At 38.2% G+C, this 16,009-nt stretch overlaps 1 protein-coding gene across 1 annotated transcript in view; it reads right to left on the bottom strand.

The window, feature by feature from the left end:
- Positions 1-16,009, bottom strand: part of CC2D2B (coiled-coil and C2 domain containing 2B) — a 98,092-nt gene that overhangs the window by 58,766 nt on the left and 23,317 nt on the right. Inside the window, exons 11-15 of the mRNA XM_046026600.1 lie at positions 7,898-8,038; positions 6,504-6,612; positions 6,181-6,299; positions 3,518-3,695; positions 290-440 (exon numbers count right to left, since the gene is read on the bottom strand). Of these exons, the coding sequence (XP_045882556.1) occupies positions 290-440; positions 3,518-3,695; positions 6,181-6,299; positions 6,504-6,612; positions 7,898-8,038 (698 nt within the window). The remainder of the gene's footprint in view (positions 1-289; positions 441-3,517; positions 3,696-6,180; positions 6,300-6,503; positions 6,613-7,897; positions 8,039-16,009) is intronic.

Raw genomic sequence — 16,009 nt, 5'->3', positions numbered from 1 at the left:
TCTCTCCACACAGGAGCAGAACTCCTGTTCCAGAGAGTGTACTGCTCTTGTCTTAGGTGATTTAGGAAAAGCACAAGGCGCCAATTCTAAATTCTAGATTTTTTAAAGATCTGACTCAAGACAGTTTTTAAAATGTTAGTTTAACATCTGAAAGGCGAATTTAATACATTTTAAAGCTAATACTGTAAACAGAGCACTCTTGACTCACATGAATGACCCCAGAGTTAGGTAGGATATAGAACTCATGAAGAGAATGAAGGTGGGAGGGGGACATGTTAAATAAACTTACTGCTTCCTACTTCTCCACACGCAGGCATGACCAGCTCATCAGAGCTAAATTCTACATATTCCAAAACAGTTTTACTTTTCAACTCTGTGTTATTAGGTAAAGGTAAATATAGTTTTGCCAGTAAACTTGTTCTTTTACTTATCTCATAAACCTAAATATAAAAGAAACAACTGATGGCTCATTGAAAGTACAAAATGGGAGGCGGGGAGCTAAAATGAGAACCCTCAACACATTTTTATTCTTTTTAAAAAATACTAGCATATAAAAAAGGTATTTCTCTAGGGCATTTCATCTATATGATTATGAGAAAGGAGATAATCACAAGTCCTTAAAAATAATGCCTTTTACTCGTTTCAGAGAAAATGAGTTGAATTAAAGGATTACAAAGAGAGTTCTGAGCATAGAGGTACATATAACATAATACTCAAAAAACTTACTTTTGCATAGCACTTTTAAAGTTCTTTATCTCATTTAAGCCTGATAAAAATGATTAGGAAATAGGCATTATTTTTCCAATTTTATAAATGCAGCAATTGAGTCTCTATATGAAACTACATTCGTTTTTATTATAAATGGTAGAAATTCAGGTTGAATTGCTTAGGAAAAGGGAGATTCACTGGTTCATAGAATCAGAGGACAAGTTAAACAAACCGTGAGAGGTAGGGGAGGGAGAAAGAGTCGCAGAAGGAGGAGTAATGGAGGGGTTGAGTAGACAGCTCCATAGATGTCCACTGGGTACTAAACCCAGGTGTTCTGATTCTGTATGCTGTCCTTTCTACTACCATTCCATCACTGCCATAACTATAAACCTAATTTTTAAAAAAATTTTATTTATTTATTTGAGAGAGAGCATGAGAGGGGAGACGATCAGAGGGAGGAGCAGACTCCCCGGGAGCAGGGAGCCTGATGCAGGACTTGATCCTGGGACTCCAGGATCATGACCTGAGCCAAAGGCAGTGGTTTAACCAACTGAGCCACTCAGATGCCCAAACATAATTTTTTTTTAAATAAAAATCTTATTTTGACCTATACTATGTTGTCAGTATTTGGGAAAATAGTGACGTGCTCAAAGAAGAAGAAAATCGAGGAAAAAAAATGCTTCCTGAAAGGTAAGAATGTGTCAGTCAAAAGGATGGTTAAGTAACCAAAAAAGCAGAGTAAAAGGAAAGTCAAAGAAGCAAATATTTTTTCTGCTCATCTAAATATTGTCCCTGCAAGAGTGACTAGAACTCAGCACACTAGTTCCTTGACAAAGGCATCCCAAACACAGAAAGGTATGTAGGGATTATAGCTAATGGGCTTACAGCATGTTCAGGCCTATGAAAGAAATTTCCTACTGCAAATCAGTAAACTGGGTAAGTGAAAAGAGGCATAACTATACTGATAACTATATTCAAATGTTACACTAGCATTTTTTATTTTACAGATCAGCCTTGTGATTTGTTTAGGGGATATAGACATATTCTTATGGACTGTCAAATCCAGTTTCTGGGACTGCAGGGCTGGAGGCCAGACCCTGAATAGTAAAGGTGAAGACAGAGAATTCCACCTTCATGAGTGAAGTCTCCTGGGAGAGCCTTGTCCCCTGAAGGCAGCTCTCAAAATCACTGTGTGGCTGGGATGGAGTGCAAGAATGAAGACAGGGCTTATAAGTGGGAGAACTAGAATGTTCAAAAGCTCAGAAGTAGGAAATTGCAAGGATGTATGGGGGGAAAAAAACCCAAGCAGTTCAGTTTGGCTAAAGTGAAAAATGAATAAAGGGAAGAACGTTCAAAAGCTCAGAAGTAGGGGCACCTGAGTGGCTCAGTGGATTAAGCCGCTGCCTTCGGCTCAGGTCATGATCTCAGGGTCCTAGGATCGAGCCCCGCGTCGGGCTCTCTGCTCCGCAGGGAGCCTGCTTCCTCCTCTCTCTCTGCCTGCCTCTCTGCCTACTTGTGATCTCTCTCTCTGTCAAATAAATAAATAAAATCTTAAAAAAAAAAAAAAAAAGCTCAGAAGTAGGAAATTGCAAGGATGTATGGGGGGAAAAAACCCAAGCAGTTCAGTTTGGCTAAAGTGAAAAATGAATAAAGGGAATGATAAGAAGTAAATTCAAAGTGTAGGTCAGAATCTGTTAGGTTAGGCCATATAGATTTATTTTGCAACATTTCCAGTTGCTCATGGTGCACTTTAATCCCAGCTAGATTCCTTTCTTTCCCTGCCTCTTAGTTTGCTAAGATCATGTTCTAAATTGTAGGATGATGAAAAATTTGAAATACACATTTATCTACTTGGGGGTGGAGGCAAATTTTATACTTCAACTGGCTGGATTATTCACAATTTATTTTAGGTACAGTTGGAAACTATATTCAGTGTATTTTTTAAGTAGAAGTTTCAACAGAGGTACATTTTAAGATGACAGAAACTTGTATAGATGAACAAAATGAACGTAGCCTCTCGTCGGGGATAGAAAAAAATTATTTCAGGTACTGTAAAAATACCTTTGATTTAGATTTATAATCATAATTCTCTCCCCACTCCCCAAAGCTCACTCGATGCTCACATACAAAAATCTTTATTCCCTCCTAACTTTCCTTTCAGGTCTAGTTGCAAGTTTAACCCCTATGTTAGCCATCAAGACTTCTTATCTAGACTACTTTAATGTTTCTAATTTTTTCCCATTGTCCTATTTTCTTCTCCATTTAGTGCAGGGGTTCTTAGGCTGGGTCTTTGGACAGGGATCAGGAGTTTTTTGTGTGTATGTTCTTTCATCAGATTCTTAAAGGTATCCAAAACATAAACAGATGAATGAATGAATGAATGAATGAATGAATGAAACCACATACACATATACAAATTCAGCAACACACTGAAATCACTAAGTCAGGGCTGAGACAATTTGGAGAAATCATTCAATACCAACAATAGTTGTGTTACACATTATAGTTTAAATAACCCTGTTCCATCTCACGAGCAAATGAATAGTAGTGCTGCACATCCAGGGTTGAGAGGAATTTTAGCAGGAAAGAATGGAAATATTTAGAAAGCTACAAATCAAATAATTTTGTACTTGTAGCATACAAGACTATTGCTGAGTTATAAATATATTATTTATAAATAGTTTGCCTACCCATAAAGATCCGTCATCTTTAAATAGAAACTACTTGTCACATATAACAGTAACTAACAGGAAGCTGAAAATTATGTATGGCATAAAATAAGATACAAAAGTAAATGATGATGGCATACCTCCAAGCAAATTGTTTCAGGCCAGTATATTAACTGAATATTGAAAATTTGCTGAAACATGACTTTAAAATCAAACTGAAGAGGAGATACTGAAGTACAAGAAACCTGTTTATTGTTGTATAGTATTTTAATGAAATATTTAAGCTTCTGAATTTTGGCTCTCCTTTTTTGTTCGTGCCTAAAAATTAAATAAATCTTTAAAGGATCCTTGAAAAGCAAAATGGATGCAACATAATGTTCTTTTCAAAATGCATCTAGGCATGTTAAAGTATGACCATTTTAGAGGACAAATGTTATCTTTAACTTCAACAACGCTTGCCTATGTGTGGATAAAAGCCTCTCCTACTCAAATGTTTGTTTTTTAAGATATTTACTCAAAAATAGATAAAGAACTAAAATCGAGGTACTATATAATCACTCAGTTATTTATTTCACTAAATTGAAACTTAAAGAGATTATGGTACTTACCCATCATGTCTTTTTTTTTTTTTAAGATTTTATTTATTTATTTTACAGACAGAGATCACAAGTAGGCAGAGAGGTTGGGGGGGGGGGGCGGGAAGCAGGCTCCCCACTGAGCAGAGAGCCTGATGCGGGGCTCTATCCCAGGACCTTGGGATCATGACCTGAGCGGAAGGCAGAGGCTTTAACCCACTGAGCCACCCAGGCGCCCCATAAGATGTCTTATAAGAGGAGGGAACTGAGGGACTAAGGAATGGGGGTGGGAGAACTTGATTTAAAAGTTCAAAAATGTTTTCTAACTTCTAGAAGAAAGACACATTCTTAAAAGAAATATGCCATAACTTCAAGAACCTCCTTGAGGAGTCAACAGGCTTGTTGTGTCCTCTTTAAGGTCTTTATAAATCCTTTTAGGCCTTAGATAGTACACTGTCTAAGGATCACTCCAGGACATTCTTTCTCTAACCACAAAGATCAGAGAGGCAAGCCAGATTCCCTGGGCTCCTATGAAACACTCACTGGGAAATAAACTGATGCCTTAAGTGATATGAAACTCCTAAAGAGAGTCTGCCAGCCATTCATCCATTTGTTCATTCACCGGGCATTTACTGAATATCCTCTCAGCTGTAACACAACTGACCAAATGATGTTTGGACTTCTCTTTTTCAGAAGGAAGAGGACTGGTTGGAAGATAAAGCTCTAGGTTTAAACATAACATGCCCTTCTGTTCTTCACCCTAATTGTCCTATGGGTCCAGGATCTCCTGGTGCCCATATCTACCCATATAACCTTTTCAGAGGGTTAGGAGACAAAAGATTACTTATTTTCCCTATCTCCCTGTTGGCCTCTTCTAACCATCTTCTCAATTAACTTTAGAGAAATATGTTAGGTACATTTCCCCTTTATGTTGCCCTCTGAAAGCAGTTTTAATAATGACCTCATGAACTGATTATGAAAATTCATTAATTCAGGATTATATTTATCCTCAGGAAATCTTTCCTTTTTTGTCACCTGTAAACTCTTTATAATTCATCCTTAATCCCTGTGTTCCCTTCCTCTCCATCCTTGACATTAGTATATTCTTTTCCAGAGAAAAAAATCCTTATCCAACTGGACCTTTCAAATGGATAATGACAGCAATACCCCACAATGGCAATAGCTTTGAAAAGACAGAACACATCCCACATTGCCTTGACTTTCACTAATTTTTAGTCTCCATTTTTATTCCTCCTTCTCTTCCCCTTCTTTACTTCTAACTTCCATTTTATGGCTCATGTTTCCTTAACCTCATTTAGATGGTCCTTTTGTATGCATGTCTTACATAATCATCATCTAGTGTCCTCTTTGGAAGTAGGTGTAGAACAAATAAAGCATTCCTCCACTGCTGGACTTCACAGGTTAGAAGGAGGATAGTGGTAATTGTGCCTTTGTGTCTGCTACTCTTTAGGTTCATTTTAAATGTAATCATCCATCCAATCATTTCATAAATATGAATATTTGTTGGACATTTATTATCTTCCAACGCTGTACTAAATGATGCACATTCACAACACTCAAAGATGAATTGGTACAAAGCGTCCCATGGGACAGAGATGTCGAAAAGTTGAGCTTAGTTCAGGGTTCTAAAGCTGCCATGTCCTCTTTAAAGGAGATGAGATCCATAGGCCCAGAGATGGGAGAAATGGGGATCTATATTAGATCTGTTTTTGCGTGAATGTCCTAGGAATAGGGAGAAAACAGCTCAAGGAAAAAGTCACAATTGGGAATGGAAGATGTTTGTTTCAAAGTAGAAAATTGCCCAGAGGATCCTTCAGGTACAGAATAGTTTTTATGAAAGCAATAGGTCCCCTTAATAAGCAAGGGCAACCACATAATGTTGTTTTTTTTTTTTTTACAGTGGCTTTATCTCCTATCTACACCTGAACAAAAATTACTGTCATAGTGAAACAAAAAACAATCATCAAACCAAATGGGTTTATGTTCTACCTCAGTCATGAATTAGAAGTGTGACCCTGGGCAATTACCCTTGGATAAGTCTAATTCCCCCATCTCTAAGATATGGATAATACCACAGAGCTATACTTGCAATTAAATGTGTAAATATGTTTAAAAATGTAGTAAAGTGCCCAACATATGATACTCACTTTATTAAAACAATGTAATAGACAACCTATAATAGAGAAATAATCCTTTAAAGTGCTTACAGTGAACACCTGGATAAGTTTGTTAATTCTGCAGTGAATGAAAGATGTGGCATCAAGGTAATTGGCTTTATTCTTTCAATATCTGTTTCTCCAAGTTCTGAAGCTAAATATGAGAAGCTCTAGAAACCAAAATATAAATACATAATTTACAATCTAAGCTCACTGCTTAAGACAACTATTCTTAAAATTAAACTTTTATTTTTTATGTGTGTCATTTTGTTGGGTAACTGTTACAAATACCAAGATTTCTTACTTTACCAAACAATTAAACATTATAACCAGGTAAGTAAGAGGAGTTGAATGTTATTTTGTAATATAAATACCTCCTGTTTTTCCCCATTCTTAAGTGCTTTTCCTTCAGTTTCCTTCTCAGTCTCAGACATTTCTAACAGTTCTTCTTGGTTTTGTTCATCGCATTTATTCATTTTTATCCTAATTAATAATAAATATAATTATTCAAAGAAGAAATAGTAGACGTATTTGAGATTTGGTTTTGGTGTTGCTAACACACACAGACACACACACACACGACCAATAGCTACAACAAATAATTTTACTATCCAAGGACGATAGTAGTGTGAGTAAGAGTGGGTGGTGAGCAGGCAGTGCTGGTCCAGAGCTACTGTTCTGGACAAGCTTACGGCATCTGTGGCTCTCCTTTTCTGCTCAGGGGTTCAGAGTGCATATCAGATTGGTTTAAAGATGTGGAAGGAAGCAAGCAAGTTTACATGAATTCAGGACTCTACAGTAAAGTTTCACATTCGGTAGGTTTAGAAATTGTCAGAAGCACTTTCACTAAAGCCCTGCAGCAGCAAGAAAAATCAACAAAGTAAATACCTTTCTTAGTAGGCTGAAGTTACACTAGCCTCTTACAGTCTTTTATTTAAGATTTTACTGATTCATTTGACAGAGAGAGAGCACAAGTAGGCAGAGCCGCAGGCAGAGGGACAGGGGGAGCAGGCTCCCTGCTGAGCAGAGAGCCAGATGCAGGGCTCAATCCCAGGACCCTGGCATCATGACCTGAGCCAAAGGCAGAGGCTTAACCCACTGAGCCACCCAGGTGCCCTCTTACAGTTTTGAAAAAAGACAGTGGACCATGGAGAGGGAACCAGTTATTCCCACAACAGTTCACAAACAGCTTAAGTGATTAAAAAGTACAGTTTTTAATTGTAGCCATCTCCTCCAATAACCATGTTTCTATGTCTGTATGTCTCAGCTAGGAGTTTGACTGCGGGGTCTCTGTGCAGCTTTGTAAGGAAGTGCCATACTGCTTTCAAAGGGCTGCAGCCTTTGCATTCCCATCAGCAATCTGTGAGAGTTCCTGCTGCTCAGCACCCTTTGTCAGTATTTGTTATTGTCTTTTAAATTCCATTTTGTTATGGATTTTTGCCATTCTAAACGGTGTATAGTATATTCACATTGTGGTTTTAATTGACCTCTATTGACAGGATATGATGCTGAACATCTTTTCATGTGTGCATTTGCCAGCCATGGGCCTTCTTTAGAGAAGTATCTGTTCAAATCTTCTGTCCATTTTAAAAATCCAGTTGTCTTACTAAGTTATAAGAATTTTTCATATCTTCAAGATACAAATCCTTTGTTGACTACATCAAATAGCTGTCTAGTTTCTGGATTTTCTCCCGGTTACTATGAATTCCCAGTTATTCATGGGCAGTTCTTCAGGAGCCCTATAAGAACGAATAGAGCAGCCACTCACCTTCGGAACTGTAATTTTACTGAGGTGCTTGTAAACCCTTGCCGATGCCGAAGGGATTTTATTTGTTTCCAAGTCCGTAATATACTGTGTAATAGAGAGAAGTCTTTTTCCCTTTCTAAGTCATAGAGCTGTTTTGTATTACTACAACAATAAAGGTAGATCAAAAATACATTAGTGGATTAGAAAGACAAATCATTTTAAATGGCCTGGAAGAATGTATTGCACTAACCCTTCTGGATACCCGCACCTTATGATTTTTTTTTTTTCATTTTACCCACATCTTGATATAGCTACTGAAATTCCATTAAGAGATTAATTCCTTTATGACTTGAAGATTTTTCACTATTCAAAAGTGCTCTGCTAAAATCCAGACTTTTCCAGATGGTCACGTCATTCTGGAGTGTATTTATTATACTTTTTCCAGATTAACAATTGAAATCGTTGCTTCAAATTTAGAGGTACTTTGCTGGATGGGTTAGTGATCATATTATTTGGAAACAGGTAATATACTGTTTTAAAAGATACTTATTCTGTTTCATGACTTTGCAAACACACTATTAGTATGACAAATTACACTAATTGACTTTCTAATGTTAAATCATCCTTGCACTCCTGGAGTGATCCCAATTCACTGTATTATTTGATAGAATTCGCTTAGCATATTTGTATTTGTTCACGAATGAAACTGGGTTGCAATAGTTTTTGTATTATCAAGTTTTAATTCCAAAGATAAAATAATGTCATATATGAAGTTTAAAATGTGGCCTCTTTTTCTATTCTTTGAAAGAGTTTGTGAAAATAGAAGCTATTTTTAAATGAGACACCTCCAACATTTTCTATCAGAATCACCAGAGGGCCGGCTGAACACAGATTGCCAAGTCCCACCCCAAGTTTGGGATTCAGTAAGGCTGTGGTGGACCTGGTAATCTGCATTTTTAACAGGTTTCCAGATGAAGCTGATGCTGCTTGTCTGGGGAACCACATTTTGAGAATCACTGTTTTAAATGTTCTACAGAATCCTTATTTTTGTCATCTGAGCCTGGAGTTTTCTTTGCAGAAAGATTTCAAATTACCGATTTGTTTTCTTTTTTTTTTTTTTTAAGATTTTATTTATTCATTTGACAGACAGAGATCACAAGTAGCATAGAAGCAGACAGAGAGAGAGCAGAGAGCTCCCTGCTGAGCAGAGAGCCCGATGCGGGGCTCGATCCCAGGACCCTGGGATCACGACCTGAGCCGAAGGCAGAGGCTTTAGCCCACTGAGCCACCCAGGCACCCCCGATTTGATTTCTTTAACAATGATTGAACTACTTAGGGTTCTTCTTCTTCTTCTTCTCCTTTCACTTCTTGGATATATCGTGTTTTGTTTTGTTTTTAAGATTTTATTTATTTATTTTAGAGAGAGAGAAAGAAACAGCATAAGTGGGAGGGGCAGGGGGAGAGGGAAAGAGAATCTCAAGCAGATTCCCTGCTGAACATGGAGCCCAATGTGGCGCTTGATCTCATGATCCTGAGATCACGATCTGAGCCAAGATCACAAGTCAATACTCAACCAACTGAGCCACCCAGGCACCCCTATTCTGTTTGTATTTTTGTACAGATTTTTCCTTTCCATGTAAATGTTTACATTCTTAGGCATGAAGTTTTTCAAAGTATACAGCATCTTAAGTAATGTCCCCCTTTCTGTCCTGACATTGTGTATTGTATATTTGTGCTATTTTTCTTTTTAAGATTTTATTTATTTATTTGACACAGAGAGAGGGAGAGAGCACAAGCAGGGGCAGCATAAGAGGGAGAAGCAGGCTCCCTGCTGAGCAGAAAGCCTGATGTGGGGCTTGATTCCAGAACGCTGGGATCATGACCTTGGCTGAAGGCAGACACTTAACCAACTGAGCCACCAAAGCGCCCCATGCTGTTACTTTTCTTGATCTGCTTTGTCAGAGTTTATCAATTTCTTTTTTAATTTTTTAAAATATTTTATTTATTTGACAGAGATCACAAGTAGGCAGAGAGGCAGGGAGAGAGAGAGGAGGAAGCAGGCTCCCTGCTGAGCAGAGAGCCCGGTGTGGGGCTCCATCCCAGGACCCTGGGATCCTGACCTGAGCCGAAGGCAGAGGCTTTAACCCACTGAGCCACAAAGGCGCCCCTAAACTGCATCATTTTGATGTGGCCCTCTTTATATCTACTAAAGCTTTTTGCCTTTAAAGATCTATTTTGGGGTACCTGGGTGGCTCAGTCATTAAGTGTCTGCCTTTGGCTCAAGGTGATCCCAGGGTCCTGCGATCGAGCCCCATATTGGGCTCCCTGCACGGCAGGAAGCCTGCTTCTCCCTCTTCCACTCTCCCTGCTTGTGTTCCTGCTCCGCTCTCTCTGTCAAATAAATAAATAAAATCTTAAAAAAATAAAAAGTAAAGACCTATTTTACTTTTTACTAACATAGCTATGCACCTTTATTTTGTCAGTGCTTGTGTGATTTTTCCCCCATTATTTCTGTTCTCTAACTTTTTATATTCTTATGATCTAGGTAAGTCTCTTATAAATAAGATAATTGGATTCTGGTTTTAGGATTTTTTTTTCCTACTTTAAAAAAATTTTTTATTGAAGTATAGTTGACACACAATGTTACATTAGTTTCAGGTATACAATGTAATGATTCTACAATTCTAGATTGGATGCTCACCACAAGTATAGCTACCCTCCGTTGCCATACAACTCCAGTGCAATACCGTGGACCATATTCCCCATGCTTTACCTTTTATCGCCATGACTCCCACTCCCCTTTACCCATTTTCTCAACTCCCTACCCTTCTCCCCTCTGGCAACCACCAGTTTATTGTCCAGATTTATGGTCTCTCTCCGTTTTTTTTTTTTTTTTGGTTCATTTGTTTGTTTTGTCTTTAGATTTCACATATAAGTGAAGTCATGGTATTTGTGCTTCTCTGTCTGACTTACTTCACTTTTTTTTTTTTTTAAAGATTTTATTTATTTTTTGACAGAGAGAGAGATCACAAGTAGGCAGAGAGGCAGGCAGAGAGGAGGGGGAAGCAGGCTCCCTGCTGAGCAGAGAGTCCGATGTGGGACTTGATCCCAGGATCCTGAGATCATGACCTGAGCCAAAGGCAGCAGCTTAACCGACTGAGCCACCCAGGCGCCCCTGACTTACTTCACTTTGCATAACGCCTCTAGGTCCATCCACGTTGTCACAAATGGCAAGGGCTCATTCTTTTTTATGGCTGAGTGATATTCCCTTGTGTATATATACCACATCTTATTTATTCATTCATCTATTGATGGACACCTAAGTTACTCCATATGGATTTTTAAAATTTTAATCCAGTCTACTAATCTAAACAAAAATGGAGCACTCAGCCCATTTAGATATATTTAGGTTTAACTCCATTTTCTTTTGTTTTCTACTTGTCTCATCTGCTTCTATGTTCCTTTTACTCTCTTTTCTTGCTTTCCTTTGGATTGTTTCAATATTTTCATATTGTCTCACTTTCCTCTTATACTGATTTGAGAGATATATCTTTTTTCTTTTCTTTTAGATGTTATAAGTTAAAATATCTTGATTTATCAAAGTCTAATATTAAGCTTTACCTTTACTTGCCTCCTCAAAATATTTAATTACACTTATACTCCTCCATTATTTACTCTATTCTAGAAGATATATATTTGAACTCTCTATATTTTTGTACCCCATGAGACAGCATTACGTCATTTGTTCACTGAGAACTACCTATATATTTTCCACTTTTTTGCTCCTCAATCCTTCCTGACCTTTTTTTTTTTTTTTTACTGTAAGCCTATATTCCTTAGAATTTCACATCTGTGGAAAATCTCTGAGCTAGGGTTAAATTTTTGCACTTCCAGAAAGAGTATTTATTGACTTTGCCAATTATCTGCTGTCACTACTGATCTGGGGCTATTTTAAGTTAAATTCTAAATCTGGTATCTTAGGGATGCTGGGGTAGCTTAGCTGGTTAAGCATCTGCCTTTGGCTCAGGTCATGATCCCAGGGTCCTGGGACTGAGTCCCATATCGGGCTCCTTGTTTGGCAGGGAGCCTGCTTCTACCTCAGCCTGCCGCTCCCACTGCTTGTGCTCATTCTCTCTCTCTGACAAATAAATAAATAAAATCTTAAAAAAAAATTAAAGCTGATATCTTAGACCACGTAAATACTATAAATTCAGATTATAAATCTGCATGAATGCTGGCTTGTGGTTATGAATTTTCAAAGGAACATTTTCCTCCTTCTGCCTAGCGACAAAGTCAAAGACAAGTTTCTTTGTTATCTCCTTTCTATTACCCCTTCATGAGGTTTAACACCCATTAGAGAGTGATCTCCTGTTAGACTTTCCAATTAAGTTGAACTTGGCTTTATCTTTTGGCACTCCCTGAAGCTGTCTGAATGACAGCTCAAGGTAACTATCCTTAGATAAAAGCTGGCTCTACACCTCACTAATTTTTATGATTTCTCCTTTCACTTTGTTTTTGGCTTTTGCAGATTCCTTACTTTTCTGCCATCTTGGCAATATGTTTATAAAGATAATATTTGTATTTTATCAGACATTTTTGGTTGTTTTCACTAAAGGGGCTGTTCATAAATCCAGTCTACTAGAAATAGAAGCCTACTGCCATTTATTCCTTCAGCAAATATTCACTGGATGCTTACTGCATTCCAGGCACTGTGCTGGGTAAGGGGGATACAGAGATAAACAAACATGCTCTCTGGGTTCAAGACGCTTACAGACATGTAAATTAACTAATGCAATAAAATGTTTACGTATTATAATAGAAGTCCACACAGTTAGAGTATGGGTTTAAGTAAGAGAATAAAAGGTGATAATAGGGAAAAACCTCAGAGTATGTGACACTTAATTCAAATCAGTGAATACATAATAAAGATCTTATGTGATAGCAAATATTTTGGGTGATGGTAACTAAAGTCCCAGGAGAGAAAAATACAAAACAAGTAATTATAAATGTGATGAATATTATGAAAGAGGAAATATATAAATGCTATGTGACTATACAAAAAAAAAAAGAGAGAGAGAGAGAATTTAATCTAATCTAATGGGCAAGTAAGAGCCCCCTGAGAAAGTAACATGCAATTGAATACAATGTATATGTTGACTTAGTATTAGGCAGAAAAACATGAAAGAAACTTCTAGAACGAGAGACATTAAAACAAGATATATAGGGGGCACCTGGGTGGCTCAGTGGGTTAAGCCTCTGCCTTTGGCTCAGGTCATGATCTCAGGGTCCTGGGATCGAGCCCCACATCGGGCTCGATCTCAGGGTCCTGGGATCGAGCCCCACATCGGGCTCTCTGCTCAGCGGGGAGTCTGCTTTCCTCTCTCTCTCTATCTGCCTATCTGCCTACTTGTGATCTCTGTCAAATGAATAAATAAAATATTTTTTAAAAAAGATATATAGATATTAGAAACTGAACTATGAAGTTCCAAAGCAGAGAGCCCCTACTATGAGGCTGGAGAGGTAAGTAGGAGTCAGATTGCACAGGGCCTTACAGATAATGCTAAAGTTATTAAATTTTATCGTAGAGGTAATGGAAAGCCATTATTACTAATAGCCATCTATTACTAATAGAATTAGTAATACATATTATACATGTGATGTGGTTTTAATTTACATAGAAAATCATTTTGGTTTCAATATGGGGCATGGCTTTAAAAGAGGTATTGTAGGGGCGTCTGGGTGGCTCAGTGGGTTAAAGCCTCTGCCTTCGGCTCAGGTCATGATCCCAGGGTTCTGGGATTGAGCCCCGCATCGGGCTCTCTGCTCTGCGGACAGCTTGCTTCCTCCTCTCTCTCTCTGCCTGCCTCTCTGCCTACTTGTGATCTCTGTCTGTCAAATAAATAAATAAAATCTAGAAAAAAAAAGAGGTATTTTAGGAGACTGTATAACTGTATAGTCAGGCTATGACATAAGCACCTGAAATAAAGCAGAATCAATGGGAATGGTTACTGGTTGGATGTGAGGGATGAAAAGACAGACAAGAAGGGGGTCATGAATGACTTACAGCTTTATATCCTGGGTACCAGCTGATTGTGTGTACCAGGCAGGCACTTAGTAGACAGTCATTAAATGTTAAATATATATCTTTTCTAATAGAAACACTGTTTTTTTCAAATGTCCACAGACTACTCTTTGCAGCATTCAACACCACTTCAAAAATTTTCCTGAATGGAAATCTATTACATGCTTTCTTTTGCTTAGACAAAGCAATGACCTCTTCAATAACCCTCCTACACACATACATACAAGAACACACACATAATAGTAGACCCTTATTTACCACCATCAGACCCCATCTAAAGCCTACTTTTCACTTTCTTGCATTATAGCTTACCTGTTCTAAGGGAAACAAAAGCAAAAATGAACTATTGGGACTTCATCAAGATCAAAAGCTTCTGCACAGCAAAGGAAACAGTCAACAAAACTAAAAGGCAACCTACAGAATGCGAGAAGATATTTGCAAATAACATTTCAGATAGATACAGGGCTAGTATCCAAAATCTATTAAGAACTTATCAAAACTCAACACCCAAAAACCAAATAATCCAGTCAAGAAATGGGTGGAAGACATGAACAGACATTTTTCCAAAGAAGACATACAAATGGCCAACAGATACGTTAAAAAATGTTCTACATCACTCATCATCAGGGAAATACAAATCAAAACCACAGGGAGATACCACCTCACACCAGTCAGAATGGCTAAAATTAACAAGTCAGGAAATAACAGATGTTGGAGCGGATGTGGAGGAAGGGGAACCCTCTTTCACTGTTGGTAGGAAAGAAAACTGGTGCAGCCACTCTGGAAAACAGTATGGAGGCTCCTCAAGAACATCAAAATAGAACTACCTTACAATGCAGCAATTGCACTACTAGGTATTTACCCCAAAGATACAACAAATGTAATGATCCGAAGGGGCACCTGCGCCCCAGTGTTTATAGCAGCGATGTCCACAACAGCCAAACTGTGGAAAGAGCCCAGATGTCCATCAACAGATGAATGGATAAAGAAGATGTGGTATATACACAATGGAATATTGCTCAGCCATCAGAAAGGATGAATATTAACCATTTGTATCGATGTGGATGAAATTGGAGGGTATTATGCTGAGCAAAATAAGTCAACCACAGAAAGACAATTTTTTTTTTTTTTAAAGGCTGCCCAGGACACCCTTTTTTTTTTTTTTTAAGATTTTATTTATTTATTTGATGGAGAGAGATCACAAGTAGGAAGAGGGGCAGAGAGAGAGTGTGGGAAGCAGGCTCCCTGCTGAGCAGAGAGCCTGATGAGGGGCTCGATCCCAGGACCCTGAGATCATGACCAGAGCCTAAGGTAGAGGCTTAACCCACCTAGCCATCCAGGTGCCCTGAGAAAGACAATTTTCATATGGTTTCATTCATATGTGGAATATAAGAAACAACACAGAGGATAATAGGGGAAGGGAGGGAAAACTGAATGGGATGTCATCAGAGAGGGAGAAAAGCCATAAGATACTCTTAACTATAGGAAACAAACTGAGGGTTGCTGGAGGGGAGGTCCGGGGGGGAAGGGGTAATTGCGTGAGGGGCATTAAGGAGGGCACATGATGTGACGAGAACTGGTTATTATATACAACTGATGAATTACTGAACTCTACATCTGAAACTAATTATGTACTCTATGTTGCCTAATTGAATTTAAATTAAAAAAAATAAAGTTTGGGGCGCCTGGGTGGCTCAGTGGGTTAAAGCCTCTGCCTTCGGCTCAGGTCATGATCCGAGGGTCCTGGGATGGAGCCCCACATCGGGCTCTCTGCTCCGCGGGGAGCCTGCATCCTCCTCTCTCTCTGCCTGCCTCTCTGCCTAGTTGTGATTTCTCTCTGTCAAATAAATAAAAAATATTAAAAATAAAATAAAATAAAATAAAGCTTACTTGTTCTATGTTCATTATGCCAATGTCTATTCTTTACCTTTAATTTTAATCTTATTAAAAAAACACCAATTTATTGTTTTGTAAATATTGATGGCTTCTATTCATTCATTCACTCACTCATTCATTCAAGTAATATATAGAGGACTCATTACGTGCCAGGC

Source organism: Meles meles, chromosome 13 (assembly GCF_922984935.1).
Source record: "Meles meles chromosome 13, mMelMel3.1 paternal haplotype, whole genome shotgun sequence".
Classification (NCBI taxonomy): Eukaryota; Metazoa; Chordata; class Mammalia; order Carnivora; family Mustelidae; genus Meles; species Meles meles.
The sequence above is the reverse complement of the archived record's forward strand: the minus strand, read 5'-3'. Positions and strand labels throughout refer to the sequence as shown.